The sequence below is a fragment of the Dermochelys coriacea genome, chromosome 6 (assembly GCF_009764565.3).
Source record: "Dermochelys coriacea isolate rDerCor1 chromosome 6, rDerCor1.pri.v4, whole genome shotgun sequence".
NCBI classification, from domain to species: Eukaryota; Metazoa; Chordata; order Testudines; family Dermochelyidae; genus Dermochelys; species Dermochelys coriacea.
The window spans coordinates 90451908-90469004 of NC_050073.1; the positions used below are offsets into that span (position 1 = coordinate 90451908).

The 17097-nt window shown below is 42.2% G+C and overlaps 1 protein-coding gene across 2 annotated transcripts in view; it reads right to left on the reverse strand.

Moving 5' to 3' along the window:
* The window catches only part of CEP128 (centrosomal protein 128), a 434621-nt gene that overhangs the window by 274610 nt on the left and 142914 nt on the right, over window positions 1–17097 (reverse strand). For both annotated transcript variants that reach the window (XM_043516125.1, XM_038407035.2), the window contains one exon: window positions 8853–9203. In XM_043516125.1, coding sequence (XP_043372060.1) covers window positions 8853–9203 — 351 coding nt within the window. The remainder of the gene's footprint in view (window positions 1–8852; window positions 9204–17097) is intronic.

Here is a 17097-nt window from a genome sequence, read left to right on the forward strand (position 1 = left end):
GTCAGACAACCTTAAATACAATATCTGTAGGAAGATTCAATCTCAATACAGCACTATTTGAGTTGCCATCACAAAGATTGTACTCATCTATCCTTTTATACAAAAACTAGTTTTGTGGGCTTGTAACTGAGCTTCAAACCTCCTTCCTTCCTTTTTCTTTTTCATGTATTCAACTCCCATACTGTTCTTCACTGTTTGCTCTACCTCCGTCTTTATTTTAAAATATCAAAACATACATTATTCACTTTCGATACAACTCATGTTATCTTTGTTTTAACCCTCATCCTTCCTTTCTCTAATGTTTTCCTTTGTCTAGATTAAGTGTTCTACATTGATTTAATTTAAATTTTTAAGCTTCTCAGGGTAGGTGAATTTTTTTAAAATTTGCGTAAAGCACTATCCTATCGTGCTTTATAAATGTGAATAATAATTGTAATACCTAGTTACTGCTGTTCCTCAACAGATCTCAGTGTTTTACAAAGGAGGGAAATATCATTGTACCCATTTTACAGATGGGAAAACTAAAGCATACAGGTTAATGACTTGCCCAAGGTCACCCAACAGGTGAGCAGCAGAGCCAGGAATAGAAATCAGGTTTCTTGAGTCCAAATCCACTGGTCTATCCTCTATACCAAACCCTATGATGCTATTTTGTACAAAGACATGGCATTAGGACTCTGGTCTAATGGTTACATTGGGGAACTGGTAGTTTGATTCCCTCATTCACCAATTGACTTGTGACCCTGAGAAATTCATTTAGCCATTCTAGGTCACAAATTTTCTCCAGCTATAAAATTGGGATACTACTTTCCTGACAGAGCTGTTGATTAGCACGTATAAAGCAGCTTTAAAACCTTCACAGAAATTTTCTAGGTCTGGTTTCAGCCCAAAGGTGTAGGGCTTTTTTGGACCATTTGGAAAGGCTTAGCTGCTTTTAGTGCAAGGAGTAAGTGAGAGCTGTTGGGTGCTGTCAAGGTTCCTTCCCCACTCTGAACTCTAGGATACAGATGTGGGGACCTGCATGAAAGATCCCCTAAGCTTATTCTTACCAGCTTAGGCTAAAAACTTCCCCAAGGTACAAACTTTGTCCTTAAACCCTATGCTGCCACCACCAAGCGTGTTAAACAAAGAACAGGGAAAGAGCCCACTTGGCGACGTCTCCCCCCCAAATATCCCCTCAAGCCCTATACCCCCTTTCCTGGGGAAGGCTTGATAAGAATCCTCACCAATTTGTACAGGTGAACACAGACCCAAACCCTTGGATCTTAAGAACAATGAAAAATCAATCAGGTTCTAAAAGAAGAATTTTAATTAAAGAAAAGGTAAAAGAATCACCTCTGTAAAATCAGGATGGTAAATACCTTACAGGGTAATCAGATTCAAAACATAGAGAATCCCTCTAGGCAAAACCTTAAATTACAAAAAGACACAAAAACAGGAATATACATTCCATCCAGCACAGCTTATTTTACCAGCCATTAAACAAAAGGAAATCTAACACATGTTCTAGCCAGATTACTTACTGATTTAACAGGAATTGTAAGGCTGCATTCCTGATCTGTTCCTGGCAAACGCATCACACAGACAGACGAACCCTTTGCCCCCCCCCCCCCCCCTTTCCAGATTTGAAAGTATCTTGTCCCCTCATTGGTCATTTTGGGTCAGGTGCCAATGAGGTTATCTTAGCTTCTTAACCTTTTACAGGTGAAAGGGTTTTGCCTCTGGCCAAGAGGGATTTTATAGCACTGTATACAGAAAGGTGGTTACCCTTCCTTTTATTTTTATGACAGGTGCCCATCATTTTTTGAAAATCTAGCTATTTATGTAGATACCTACATATGCATTTCAGAGCCTAACTTTAGGTAGTATGTTGTTTTTTGTTTTTGTTTTTTTAATTTTGGACAAAATGCTGAAATTTTAACAGGAGATACCTCTCTTCAGAGAAGGTTGCCTTACTATTCTATGAAAAGTTGGTTCTATGGAAATTTTTTCATCTAATGCATCCTCAGAACCACTACTAAAAAAAAGCCAGGAAATGTCTATTAAGATTGCCTGAAGAACCTTTACTCTAGCTATATACATTACATTACTGTCTTTAATGACGTATGCACATGCACAAAAGCTCCATCTTATACTATTTCTCAAAACCTCCAAAACAGCTTTAAAAGTATTTACAACTTCGTAAGTTTCATCTTGTATAGTGCACAGGGCTTTCATAGGTCTTTCTAGCACAGACAATATAATACACATGTAATATATGTGTCTACGGTTGTGGGCAAATCATACAACACAGAGAAAGTGTGTTGTTGTGATACTAAAAGACCAAAGGGCAGCAGGAGAGCTATATAAGTTCAATAGGAGCTATATAAACCCCAGGATGATCAGGGCCTTATTCCCCATGGATTGAGGAGAGATTACTACAGGTTAATTAGAGCACCTGGAGCAAATTAAGACCACACCAGAGACCTAATTTAAAAAACCCTATTCAGTCAGACAAGAGGAGGGAAAGAGAACTGATTGTAGTTTGGAAGAATACCAGGAAAAAGAAAACCTTCCCAAGCAGAGCAGAGGGACTCTCCCACACAGAGGACCAAGAGAAACCCTGCCCAAGGGGAAAGAGGGTAAGGAGCCAGTTAAACTGAAGGGGCTGGGACCTGAAGTAGGGGATGGATTCGCGTCCCTTCCCTGCTCCCCTTCTCTCCCTCACCAGGGCACTAGTGGAGGCATCATTGCCCAAGAATAAGGGCAAAGGGTGGCATACTGACCACCACACCAAGGAAAAGCACGGGACCCACCACAGTAGTGTCAGCCATTTGCCACAGTATTCATATTAATGATTGTATTGTAATGCACACATACAACAGGGAAGAGTTAAAGTTCTATGTGCAATCTTTGATTTGGCATTTCCTCAACTTTAAATCTTAGGCTGAACCCATCCAACCGTAACGTTCTGTTAAAGTGGTTTGCTGATGGACCAAATGTGGTTTGATCACATTTCAATTATTTCAGGTTACATGTTTGTTTTTTCTAGTTTTATTATTCAAAACACATTTTACTGAGACCAAGGCCTATTATACTGACCAAAATTGGGCTCTGAGATAGCACTGGGCATTCTCTGTCTCAGGTACTTGGTTGGCTGGTTTCTGCTCACAAGCTCAGGGTCTAATTGATATCCATATGGGGGACCAAGAAGGAAGCTTCTCCCAGGACAGACTGGCAATAACTTTGGGAGGTTTTGGTCTTCCTCTGCACTGAGTGGTTGTGGGTCACTTGCCAGGATTATTTGGGTGTATCTCATAATCACTTGCCTGTCATTGGGGGGACCTTGGGCACTAGTGCACCTCAGTCCCTCTTATTCTCTGCACCCGGCACATAACAGTCTACATTTCTGTGAGCTGTAATATTTTGGTTTAATTTTGGTTTGGGGGTTAATGTGAGAATCCTGGGTGGCCTGTGATATACAAGAGGTCAGACTAGATGACCTTGTGGTCCCTTCTGCCCTTAAAATCTATGACTCTATAATTGCAATTACAATGCTAATTTTTTCAGCCAGTTACTGAAAGATGAAAATTTCATTAATCATAGCACTCTAAGCATGTAACCACACCCTCCTTGGGTTGTAATTCCACCAGCACTGAAAAATTGCATAGAGTGAGATGATAATGAAAACTTGGAAGGGAGAACTCCAAAAAAAAAATCCCAAGTGCTGCAAGAAATTGTGTTGACGACTCAAGAGGTAGTGCTGTTCCCTCTAAATCAGCCACCAATCCCGCAAAGTGAAAATAAGGGAAGCTATGCTGCTGTGTTTTAGATGAGATGTAAAACCAAGTTGCAGTGTACTTGGTAATTCTCTAGCCTGTACTCCTAGAATTTCTTACTATCACTACCACCAGTAGGAGCTCCAATGAAGACCAGCCAGCACTATTATAATCAGTGTCACTTAATTCTGCTCAGAGCATTCTTGTCCAGCACCACCAGCTGATATTTCAGAAACAGAGTATTCAATCCTCTCTCCAAACTTCTTGAATAAAGGATGTTCAAATCCACTAAAAACAGTGAAAAAAATTACCTGTGACATAGCCTACCAGAGCCAACTACCCATCACCTCCAGAGTTTCAGTCAGTATGGCCTTATATAGATCCTAGTATTAGTTAGACATTGAAAAAGGCTACACTATACCACTCACACCTGACAAAGACAGAGAGCTGAATGTAATGCACATGGCTAGTTGCACCACAGCCTATATGGTCTTGTATCTTCTCTAGAAGAATGACACAGTCATCAATAGCTCCATATATAGTTGGCAGCCGGTATCAAGCGGAGTGCCCCAAGGGTCAGCCCCGGGGCCGGTTTTGTTCAATATCTTCATTAATGATCTGGAGGATGGCATGGATTGCACCCTCAGCAAGTTTGCAGGTGATACTAAACTGGGAGGAGAGGTAGATATGCTGGAGGGTAGGGATAGGAGACAGAGGGACCTACACAAATTAGAGGATTGGGCTTAAAGAAATCTGATGAGGTTCAACAAGGACAAGTGCAGGGTCCTGCACTTAGGAAGGAAGAATCCCATGCACCTCTACAGACTAGGGACCAAATAGCTAGGCAGCAGTTCAGCAGAAAAAGACCTAGGGGTTACAGTGGATGAGAAGCTGGATATGAGTCAACAGTTTGCCCTTGTTGCCAAGAAGGCCAATGGCATTTTGGGATGTATAAGTAGGGACATTGCCAGCAGATCGAGGGATGTGATCGTTCCCCTCTATTCGACGTTGGTGAGGCCTCATCTGGAGTACTGTGTCCAGTTTTGGGCCCCACACTACAAGAAGAATGTGAAAAAATTGGAAAGTGTCCAGTAGAGGGCAACAAAAATGATTAGGGGACTGGAACACATGACTTATGAGGAGAGGCTAAGGGAACTGGGATTGTTTAGTCTGCAGAAGAGAAGAATGAGGGGGGATTTGATAGCTGCTTTCAACTACGTGAAAGGGGGGTTCCAAAGAGGACGGATCTAGACTGTTCTCAGTGGTAGCAGATGACAGAACAAGGTAATGATCTCAATTGCAGTGGAGGAGGATTAGGTTGGATATTAGGAAAAACTTTTTCACTTGGAGGGTAGTGAAGTACTGGAATGCGTTATCTAGGGAGGTGGTGGAATCCTTCTTTTGAGGTTTTTAAGGTCAGGATTGATAAAGCCCTGGCTGGGATGATTTAGTTGGGGATTGGTCCTGCTTTGAGCAGGGGGTTGGACTAGATGACCTCTTGAGGTCCCTTCCAACCCTGATATTCTATGATTCTATGAGCAGAACAGGTGACAAAACAGAACTTCAAAGAACAATACAGCCCTCAGAGCAGATAAGCAATTACCAAAACCATCCTCTAAGTTACATTCTGCCTTGATTAAAAAACGCCCCTTGTAGTTTTAGTTTAAATTATTCTCCACCTCCCATCCCGCTTTAATACTGTATTATGTTAATGATGCACACTGACTTTTTTTTTTTTGGTTTGGGTTTAAACATTTATCTGCAGTGTTAGCAACCCAAATATTGGAGCATAAGCTAATTTACAGCAGTCAAAAAGTGAAACTGGTTAGTTCCTTTTCCCCATCTAAGCTGTGCACAGAAGTGCAAAAGGAAAAACAGTATTAGTGGTGAAAAGTATTTTTTTTTTTTTTTGCTTTCACAAGCTAAGGTGTTGTTAACAAATCATACCGATTTAGAAAGGAGACTGAAAAGCTTTGAGTATAAGTAATTAATATGGAGTCATAAGAACGGCCATACTGGGTCAGACTAAAGGTCCATCTAGCCCAGTATCCTGTCTTCCGACAGTGGCCAAAGCTAGGTGCCACAGAGGGAATGAACAGAAAAGGTATTTATCAAGTGATCCATCCCCTGTCGCCCATTCCCAACTTCTTGCAAACAAAGGCTAGGGACACCATCCATGCCCATCCTGGCTAATAGCCATTGATGGACCTATCCTCCATGAACTTATCTAATTCTTTTTTGAACCCCGTTACAGTCCTGGCCTTCATAACATCTTCTGGCAAGGAATTCCACAGGTTCACCGTGTGTTGCATGAAGAAAGACTTCCTTTTGTTTCTTTTAAACCTGCTGCCTATTAATTTCATTTGGTGACCCCTAGTACATGCGTTATAAAATGGAGTAAATAACATTTCCTTATCTACTTTCTCCACACCCCCAGTCATGATTTTATAGACCTCAATCATATGCCCCTTTAGTCGTCTCTTTTCCAAGATGAAAAGTCTCAGTCTTATTAATCTCTCCTCATTCGGAAGCCATTCCATACCCCTAATCATTTTTGTTGCCCTTTTCTGAACCTTTTCCAATTCCAATATATCTTTTTTGAGATGGAACGACCACATCTGCATGCAGTATTCAAGATGTGGGCGTACCATGGATGTACATAGAGGCAATATGATATTTTCTGTCTTACTATCTATCCCTTTCTTAACGATGCCCAACATTCTGTTCACTTTTTTGACTGCTGCTGCACATTGAGTGGATGTTTTCAGAGAACTATCCACAATGACTCTGAGATCTCTTTCTTCAGTGGTAACAGCTAATTTAGATGCCATCATATTATATATATAGTTGGGAATATGTTTTCCAGTGTGCATTACTTTTAATTTCTCAACATTGAATTTCATCTGCCATTTTGTTATCCAGTCACCTAGTTTTAAGAGATCCTTTTGTAGCTCAACACAGTCTGTCTGGGACTTAACTATCTTGAGTAGTTTTGTATCATTTGCAAATTTTGCCACCTCACTGTTTACCCTTTTTTCCAGATCATTTATGAATACGTTGAATAGGACTGGGAGACACCAGTATTTACCTCTCTCCATTCTGAAAACTGGCCATTTATTCCTACCCCTTGATTCCTATCTTTTAACCAGTTACCAATCCATGATAGGATCTTCCCTCTTATTCCATGACAGCTTACTTTGCTTAAGAGCCTTTGATGAGGGACCTTGTCAAAGGCTTTCTGAAAATCTAAGTACACTATATCCACTAGATCCCCCTTGTCCACGTGCTTGTTGACCCCCTGAAGAATTCTAGTAGATTGATGAAGCATGATTTCCCTTTACAAAACCATGTTGACTCTTCCCCAACAAATTACGTTCATCTATATGTCTGACAATTTTGTTCTTTACTATAGTTTCAACCAGTTACCTGGTACTGAAGTCAGACTTACCGGCCTGTAATTGCCAGGATCACTTCTGGAGCTCTTTTTAAACATTGGCGTCACATTAGCTATCCTCCAGTCAATTGGTATAGAAGTGGATTTAAATGATAGGTTACAAACTATAGTTAGTTGTACTGAAATTTCACATTTGAGTTCCTTCAGAACTCTTGGGTGAATACCATCTGGTCCTGGTGACTTATCACAATTTAGTTTATCAATTTGTTCCAAAACCTCATAAGAACATAAGAATGGCCACATTGGGTCAGACCAAAGGTCCAACCAGCCCAGCGTCTCATCTACCAACAGTGGCCTATGCCAGGTGCCCCAGAGGGAGCGAACTTAACAGGTAATGATCAAGTGATCTCTCTCCTGCCATCCATCTCCACCCTCTGACAAACAGAGGCTAGGGACACCATTCCTTACCTATCCTGGCTTATATCCATTAATGGACTTAACCTCTATGAATTCATCCAGTTCTCTTTTAAACCCTGTTATAGTCCTAGCCTTCACAACCTCCTCAGGCAGGGAGTTCCACAGGTTGACTGTGCGCTATGTGAAGAAGAACTTCCTTTTATTTGTTTTAAACCTGCTGCCCATTAATTTCATTTCATGGCCCCTTGTTCTTATATAATGGGAACAAGTACATAATTTTTTCTTATTCACTTTCTCCACACCATTCATGATTTTATATACCTCTATCATATCTCCCCTTAGTCTCTTCAATTCCAAGCTGAAAAGTCCTAGCCTCTTTAATCTCTCCTCATATGGAAACCGTTCCAAACCCCTAATCATTTTAGTTGCCCTTCTGTGAACCTTTTCTGAACCTCCTTTAATGACACCTCAATCTGGGACAGTTCCTCAGATTTGTCACCTAAAAAGAACGGCTCAAGTTTGGGAATCGCTCTCACATCCTCAGCCGTGAAGACCCATGAAAAGAATTCATTTAATTTCTCTGAAATGGCCTTATTGTCCTGGAGTGCTCCCTTTAGCATCTTGATCATCCAGTGGTCCATGGGTTCCTGCTTCTGATGTACTTAAAAAAATATTTGCTATTATTTTTGAGTCTTTGGTTAGCTATTTTTCAAATTCTTTTTTGGCCTTCCTAATTATATTTTTATACATCATTTGTCAGAGTTTATGCTCCTTTCTATTTTCCTTACTACGATTTAACTTCCTTTTTGCCTTTCACTGCTTCTTTTACTTTGTTGTTTAGCCACAGTGGCGCTTTTTTGGTTCTCTTACTATGTTTGGGGTATACATTTAATTTGGGGTGTATATTTAAGTTGAGCTTCTATTATGGTGTCTTTAAAAAGTTTCCATGCAGCTTGCAGGGATTTCTCTTTTGGCACTGTACCTTTTAATTTCTGTTTCACTAACTTCCTCATTTTTATGTAGTTCCCTTTTCTGAAATGATATGGTACAGTGTTGGGCTGTTTCCCCAGTTCCTATTAAATCTGAACCCCGCCTTTTACTTCTAGGCTGACAGTATGAATCCAGCGTAGGTCAACAGAAAATCATTAGTATCTGCCAGCTGTTTTGTGGCCTATGTAAATTCACAGTGCAGTGGTTAGATGGCAGGTGCATATGTCACATCCTCATCTCTATTTCTAAAATAAAAAGGGAAAAGAGAGGAAAAATAAAGGCTCTGCTCTTACCTGATTGCTCTTGTCCATCAGCTGATTGATGGTTTCATTCTGTTTCACCATATCACGTTCCAGTTTCTTATATTTTAGCTTCCAGTGTCGAATGGATTCCTGAGCTTTCACTTTCAACTCTTCTTTCTTCTTCTCAGTCTCTAGCCTAAGGGTCTCAGACTGCCTGAATTCAGCAAGGTACCGATCTACTTCCTTTGTAGACTCTTCAAGTTGCTGGGCCAGCTCAGCAGTTTGGAGTTCAGTTTGCCTACGTTCACTCTCACTGGCCTTGTAGCAGCTCTGTATCTCCTTCAGCTGGTCCAGCATCCTTTGCTGCTGCTTCTCCCTGTTTTCCAAGTCGGATGTTAACACCTGCATACAAACATATTGTATTATAAAAGTACAGTCCTTAGAGATACACAATATGAAATAGTAGTAAAGCAACAAACAGTGTAGCTTATGAATAAATCACTTTCCTATTTATAGATTATGTGCAACAACTTAGAAGATCATTGTAACTAAAGATGGAAAAACCTGTTATATCACAGAATACATCTCCCTATAATGGCAACTCTTAGTGCTCCAACAGAGGGCACAAACAGTACATTTATATTATCTTGAATTTTACTGTAAGTACCTGGAATCCAAACACTCCCCTTTTGGTGCTTAAAATCCTGGCTTAAGTTTTGTGGCTCAGGCCAATATCTAATACTTAATCACAAGTCAAATATTCCCTCACCCAACCACCTGTTCCTGAATGTTTCATAAGCAGACAAAAGAATTTTTAAAAGGGTTGTAGCGGGGTGGTCACCGCTCCTGCCTTAAAAGGCTTAAAACAGCCCAGGGAGAGGGCTGTGGCAGAGAAGGAAAAGCAGGGCTGATTGGGAGAAGCAACCTCAGCTGGGGCCATGTCCCAGTCAGGCTGCAGCTGGCTTAATCAGGGCCCAGCTTGCCCTTATAAGAGGGCAGTGGGCTAGAAGCACATAGAGGCTCCCCTAGCTGTGGGGGAGACAGGCCTGGCTGCTGGGGAGCGTACCAGGGTACCTGAGGTGAAGCAGGGCTGGGGAAGGCCAGATGGGTGGGGAGGCTCCAGACTGGAAAAGCCCCAGGCTGCAGGACTGGCAGACGGCCTAAGACAGGGTACTGGGGTTGCAACAGGGCAGCCCAAGAGAAGGCGGAGGCATCAGGTCCAAACCCCACCTTGCCTATGACAACTGGTTTATACAGACTGCAGTTGGCCCCAGTGAAAGGGGGCTAGATGGAGACTGGCAGTAGCCCATAGGCTGAGGCAAGGTGGGGATAGAGGGTGGGGGGTTCCCTGGGGAGGGGAGACCCAGATCTGTGGGGTATTGCCTGGAGGGGCAGCACCCCTGGTAAAAGGACACCGGGGTCCGAGAGGGACACGGGGGCCAGTGATGGCAAGACACTGTCAGAGGGCACTCCGGAGCTGGTAAAAAGAGCTAATTCCCAGACAGCCAGTAGGAGGTGCTGCTGGGTGAGTCTGTACCCCATTACAAGGGTATTATTAAAAAGCAGTGGCCAGCACATCCCTTGGCCCACACCGTTTTCCACAGCCCCCATTGGCCGGGAACGGTGAACTGCGGCCAGTGGGAGCTGTGATCAGCCAATCTGCGGATGCTGCAGGTAAATAAACCGGCCCGGCCTGACAGCGGATTTCCCTGACAGGCCGCATGGCAAAGGTTGCCGATCCCTTATCTATGCTTTCCTTCTATTTTAATTTTAATATAGAAAGGTCAAAAAGAAATGTAATTTTAAACTTCTTACATATTCTGACATTCATCGCTCTCTATATAAATGAGTCTGCAGCCTCTCCAATTTATACAACCATCTTTCTGTATATTAAAGCTCCACAAATGCTTCATGAAATAGCAGAGGCAACAAAATGGCAGATGAAATTCAATGTTGATAAATGCAAAATAATGCACATTGGAGAGCCTAATCCCACCTATACATATAAAATGATGAGATCTAAATTAGCTGTAACCACTCATGAGAGAGATCTTGGAGTCATTGTGGATAGTTCTCTGAAAATATCCACTCAATGTGCAGCGGCAGTCAAAAAAGCTAACAGAATGTTGGGAATCATTAGGAATGGAATAGATAAAATGACAGAAAATTTCATATTGCCTCTACATAAATCCATAGTACATCCACATCTTGAATACTGCATGCAGATTTGGTCAGCCCATCCTAAAAAAGATATATTATAGAATTGGGAAAAGATACAGAAAAGGGCAACAAAATGATTAGGGGTATGCAACAGATTCCATACGATCAGCGATTAATAAGACTGGGACTTTTCAGTTTGGAAAAGAGATGACTAAGGAGGTTTATAAAATCGTGACTGGCATGGAGAAAGTAAATAAGGAAGTGTTATTTACTCCTTCTCATATCACATGAACTAGGGGTCACCAAATGAAATTAATGGGCATCAGGTTTAAAACAAACAAAAGGAAGTATTTTTTCCACACAACACACAGTCAACCTCTGGAACTCTTTGCCAGAGGATGTTGTGAAGGCCAAGACTATAACAGGGTTCAAAGAAAAATTAGACAAATTCATAGAGGATAGGTCCATCAATGACTATTAGCCAGGATAGGCAGGGATAGTGTGACAGGAGATGGATTGCTTAATGATTACCTGTTCTGTTCATTCCCTGTGGGGCACCTGGCATTGGCCATGATGGACCTTTGGTTTTACCGAGTATGGCCGTTCACATGTTTGATTTATTAGCAATAATTTTGCTTCCCCCATTTCGATGATGTTTGAAGAAACTTGATTTTTAGTGTTCACCCAATCTGGCTGCCTTCATGGGTCCAGAGGCAACTTTATGTTCTAGAATGTTTGACGTCAGAGTTTGAGACCTTCACTTCTTTTTCAGAGAACAGCAAATGCTGAAAGAGCACGGGGAGGCAATAGGCTCAGCTTCTAGAAAGAGAAATCTGACTGTTATGACTCTACAGTTAACCCCACTAGCCAATACAGTTGCAACACTGAGCCTCCAGAAGAAGTCATGATCTATTACAAATGACGAAAGGGAGATGTTCAAGAGCTGTAAGAGTCTTCCCATGCTGTCAGCAGGAAGGATGATTGCCATGCAAAACGGGCATAAGGATAGGTAAAAAGAAAAGGATTATCCTTAAGGGTTCTCAAAATAATGTGCACATGTCATTTCCTATCCTTCAGGACACCAAGAAGGAATTTCCCTGCTTCCCTCCATGTACACAGTTATACTACTGACCAAGCACATTAGAAGAGCACACTTGCCTTTCTCCAAAACATTAGGCATTGGCTGATACCAGAGGCTGGATACCAGATTTGATGGATTGTTCATCTGCTTTGGTATGTCAAATTGTATGGTCCTGTGATGTGAAGGGCTAATCTTCAGAGGTGGGAGAGGCATCTACATGGGGCTATGGAGAAATATAAACAACTATACCTTTTAATTAAATATTACTATTAATTATCAATCATCTAATAATGTAAATTCTCTACTCACCAATACTAAGTCTTTATAACTTATTTCCATCTGAATTCAAGTAAACACAGTCTGTCTATATCTTATTGATATAGCAGTCCAGCAAAGGCCACAAGCAAAGCACAGGGCACTTATTAACTAGATGATCTCATAATATTGCTGACAAAGCATCATTATCTTGGTGCTTATTCTCAAGATTAACTAGACAAAGAACAAGAAGCACACAGTGCTATTTTATCTTGGTAAAATCGTGAGTTTAAAGCGTAGATGAAGCCACTCTTGGATTCCAGGCTTTCCCAACATCACACTCTGAGAGCACTGAATAAAGTAATTGTCTATTTCTGGATTAATTTTATGACTATTTGACCTATAAAAAGTCCTAAGTGGCCTGGAACCTACTTAAGGGTATGTCTACTCTACGAAATTAGGTCTATTTTATAGAAATCGATTTTTAGAATTCGATTTTATACAGTCAATTGCATATGTCCACACTAAGCACATTAAGTCGGCAGAGTGCATCCTCACTACCGTGGCTAGCATAGACTTACAGAGCGGTGCACTATGGGTAGCTATCCAACAGTTCCCACAGTCTCCATCGCCAATTGGAATTCTGGATTAAGCTCCCAATGCCTGATGGGGCAAAAACATTGTCGCAGGTGGTTTTGGGTACATGTCGTCAGTCGCCTCCTCTCCCTCCATGAAAGCAACGGCAGACAATCGTTTCGTGCCTTTTTTCCTGGGTTACCCATGCAGACGCCATACCATGGCTAGCTTCAACTGCAACTCTGCTCTCCTGCAACTCTTCAGCGGACGGTGCAGTAGGACTGGTAGTTTGGCTGGGGGTTCTTGGAACGTCTTCCCTGCCCGGCACCTAGCAACCTCCATGGCATGGTGTACGGCTCCACCACTTCTGTTGCAACTCTGCTCTCCTGAGAGCTGGAGGCTTCTGCCTCAGGCTGCTCTCCCAGCCGGAAGCACCATGCAGTCGCACCTGGCCCTTGCTCCCATGGCTCATGAAGCCTGGACAGTAGTAAGGAGCAGTTCAACTATAGGCTGAGCAAGTGAAGAATGGTGTAGAATGTGCCTTTGGACATTTAAAAGCTCGCAGGCGCTGTTGGTCAGAACTCAACACAACCAACATTCCCATTGTTACTGCTGCTTGCTGTGGGCTCCATAATATCTGTGAGAGTAAGGGGGAGACATTTATGGCAGGTGGGAGGTTGAGGCAAATCGCCTGGCATCCGATTTTGAGCAGCCAGACACCAGGGTGATTAGAAGAGCACAGCAAGGCACACTGTGCATCAGAGAGGCTTTGAAAACCAGTTTCGTGACTGGCCAGGCTACGGTGTAACAGTGGCGTGTGCTTCTCCTTGATGCAAACCTGCCCCCTTTGTTGATTTTAATTCCCTGTAAGCCAACCACCCTCCCCGCTTTGAAATAAAGTAACTATTGTTTTGAAACCATACATTCTTTCTTTATTAATTAAAAAAAAAAGAGATAACAGACAAAGTAGCTCAGGTGAGGTGGGGGAGGAGGGAAGGACAAGGCCACACTGCTTATTGTAGCCAAACTAAAAATCAAACTGTTTGAATGACAGCCTTCCATTGGTTGGACCATCCTCTGGAGTGGAGTGGCTGGGTGCCCAGAGCCTCGCCCACTGCATTCTTGGGAGTCTGGGTGAGGAGGCTATGGAACATGAGGAGGGTAGGGGGTCATACAGTGGATGCTACAGGGGTCTGTGCTCTTGTTGGCTTTCCTGCAGCTCCAACAGACGCTTCATCATGTCCATTTGCTCCCCCAACAGACACTTCATCGTGTCCTGCCTCCGCTCTTCATGCTCACTTAATTCTTTCCTGGCCTCTACCACTGAATGTCTCCATGCACTACCAGGGATCAGCAACCTTTGGCATGCGGCACGCCAGGGTAAGCTGCCTGGCGGGCCAGGCCAGTTTGTTTACTTGCCGCGTCTTCAGGTTCGGCTGATCGCGGCTTCCACTGTCCATCGTTCGCCGATCCAGGCCAATGGGGGTTGCAGAAAGCGGTGTGGGCAGAGGGATGTGCTGGCCGCCACTTCCCGCAGCTCCCATTGGCCTGGAGCGGCAAACTGGGGCCAGTGGGATCTGCGATCGGCCGAACCTGCAGACACGGCAGGTAAACAAACCAGCCCGGTCTGCCAGGGGGCTTTCCCTGGTGGGTCACATGCCAAAGGTTGCCGATCCCTGAATTAATCTGTGCCCTATCAGTGCGGGAGGACTGCATGAGCTCGGAAAACATGTCATCACCAGTGCGGTTTTTTTGCCTTCTAATCTGCGATAACCTCAGGAATGGAGATGATAGGGGGAGCGTAGACACATTCTGCTCTCTATGATTCTGGGGGGACTCCATGGTCACCTGTGCTGCTGAGTTTGCCACACTGACCAAACAGGAAATGAAATTCAAAAGTTCCCGAGGCTTTTCCTGTGTACCTTGCTAGTGCATGCAGTTCAAAATGCTGTCCAGAGCAGTAACAATGGAGCACTCTGGGTTAGCTCCTGGAAACCAATAATTTTGAATTGCATACACACTACCCCAAATGCGACCCAGCGAGGTCAATTTTAGCACTAATTCCCTCGCCAGGGAGGAGTACAGAAATCAATTTTAAGATCCCTTTAAGTCGACAAAACAGGGTTGGTCGTGTGGATGGGTGCAGGGTTAAATTGACCTAACACTGCTAAATTCGACCTAAACTTGTAGTGTAGACCAGGGCTAAGAGAAATCCTCTCTCCTCATGACATCCTGCCACAGCTGTAGTCAATGAAGGCATCTCAGCGGAAGCCCCACTGTGAAGAAAGAGAGGGTTGCTAGCAGGGCATTCTACACTAAGGCCCCAGACCACTAACTTGCTTCTTACACAGGCCTCTAATAGCCCGGTTTGTTAGCCTTCAGGGCACATGTTTTTTTACTCCCTCACCTGTGAGGAGATGAGCATTCAGTAGGGCTTGTTAGTGGTGGTGCGGGACTCGAGATTGTGTGGGCAGGTTGATAAATTCTTTTTATATTTATATTCTTGCTGCATTACTTGATTTGATTTCCGGTAACTGTTGGGTCTTTTCCCTTATTAGTGTATTTTAAAAAGTGATTGCCAAGAGTGCACAGAGCATTGAATGTATGCTCTTTTATTGTAGTTTGTAAAAAGAAAAAAAAAGAAAAATCCCAAATATATAAATATTGGTTAACCAGTCATTAAGAGGAGGAGGGCGGGTGCTAACAGCAACATCTCTTTACTATAGTATACTGTATACTATATATATTATACTATATACTCTTTACCTGCCTTTCTCAAACAGAGTTTTTCCCTCACTGCGTGCACATACAATTAACGTTCGTAAGAGTTAAAGACCCTGAAGAACCCAGCATTAGGCAAGGTATGGATTATGAAGTAGCAGTTTTCTACTCAGGAGATGCTGTAAGAACAATGAATGAGACAGGCAATGATTTGTTAATGCCATTGTCCACTCAGGTTAATAATTTAATAATTTACAAAACAATAAGCATGAATGGTTTTAACTACTGTCTTTAGCACAGGGCAAGAACCAAGTTAGAGGCAATGTACTTAACCTCTTTTGGTAGAGTATCTCATATAACTTTTGAGCAACTCCTTCTGGCTAATCCAAAAGTAATAGTGTTCAATTTCAGAGGAAGCAGCATTCAGTCTTCCTTTGCCAGAAGCAGGAGCTAGCCTAATGCAAGGCCTTGGAAGAGGGGCAAAATGATAAGTGGGTAAAAATGGGGAAAGCCCTAGAACCCCTCCTTCACCATCAAAACAAAGTTGTCTCCCTTATTGTACAATTGACTGACAACTAAACAAGATTATATTACTTTTTGCATTATTCTCTGGGCATTCCTTGTAATGAGTATGAAGAGGCAGTGTGATTTAGTAAATAGTACACTGCACTGAAAGTCAACATGGGTTCTAATCTCAACTTTACAAATGACCTGCTGTGTGACCTTCAACAAGTCACTTCCTTCTCTGTACCAGTTTTTCTCCTTGCACTCACTGTCTGTGTTGTCAACTTAGATTGCAAGCTCTTCCGGACAGCGACGGTCTCTCATTATGTATTTGTACAAAGATGAGAACAATGAGACTCATATCTCAGTTGGGACCCTTAGGCACAACTGTTGTACAAATATTAAAATAATAAATAAGAATACCAAACTAAATCTTACAGATATATCAACAAAGTAAAATGGGAATGTGTCTACTGGTGAAAGTGTAAATATAGAGAATGATCACAAACTTGCTCTACTATCCTATTACACAAATGATTTTTGGCTCATCAAGAAAAGTAACTGTTTAAACTTATAAAATCTGCCTGAAAAGAGAATTTTTTTTTAAAAAAAGATACTTAAGCAGCAATATTTATGTACCCAAATGAGTTTAATTTCAAGGGAAGATGCATATTAAACGTAACCTTTGAAGACTATGGATTCAAATTTGGAACATGGTAAAAATTAAAGCAGCCAAATAAAACATCAGAAATCATTATGCCTACCCTTCCACAGCTTTTATACAATGGCTAACCTTTTGACTCATGTACCAAACAATATTTGATTACATATGCTGTTATTGCTTTCCATTTACTGACTCTGGTGATAGCATAAGGGATGTGAGTCCAAAATAATAGGTTCTCCAAACTTTCTGGGTCATTAAAAATAATTATTTCTCCACAAACCTTAAGAGAACTCATCTTGTTCATATAACTACATTTTCCATGTACTTGTTAATGA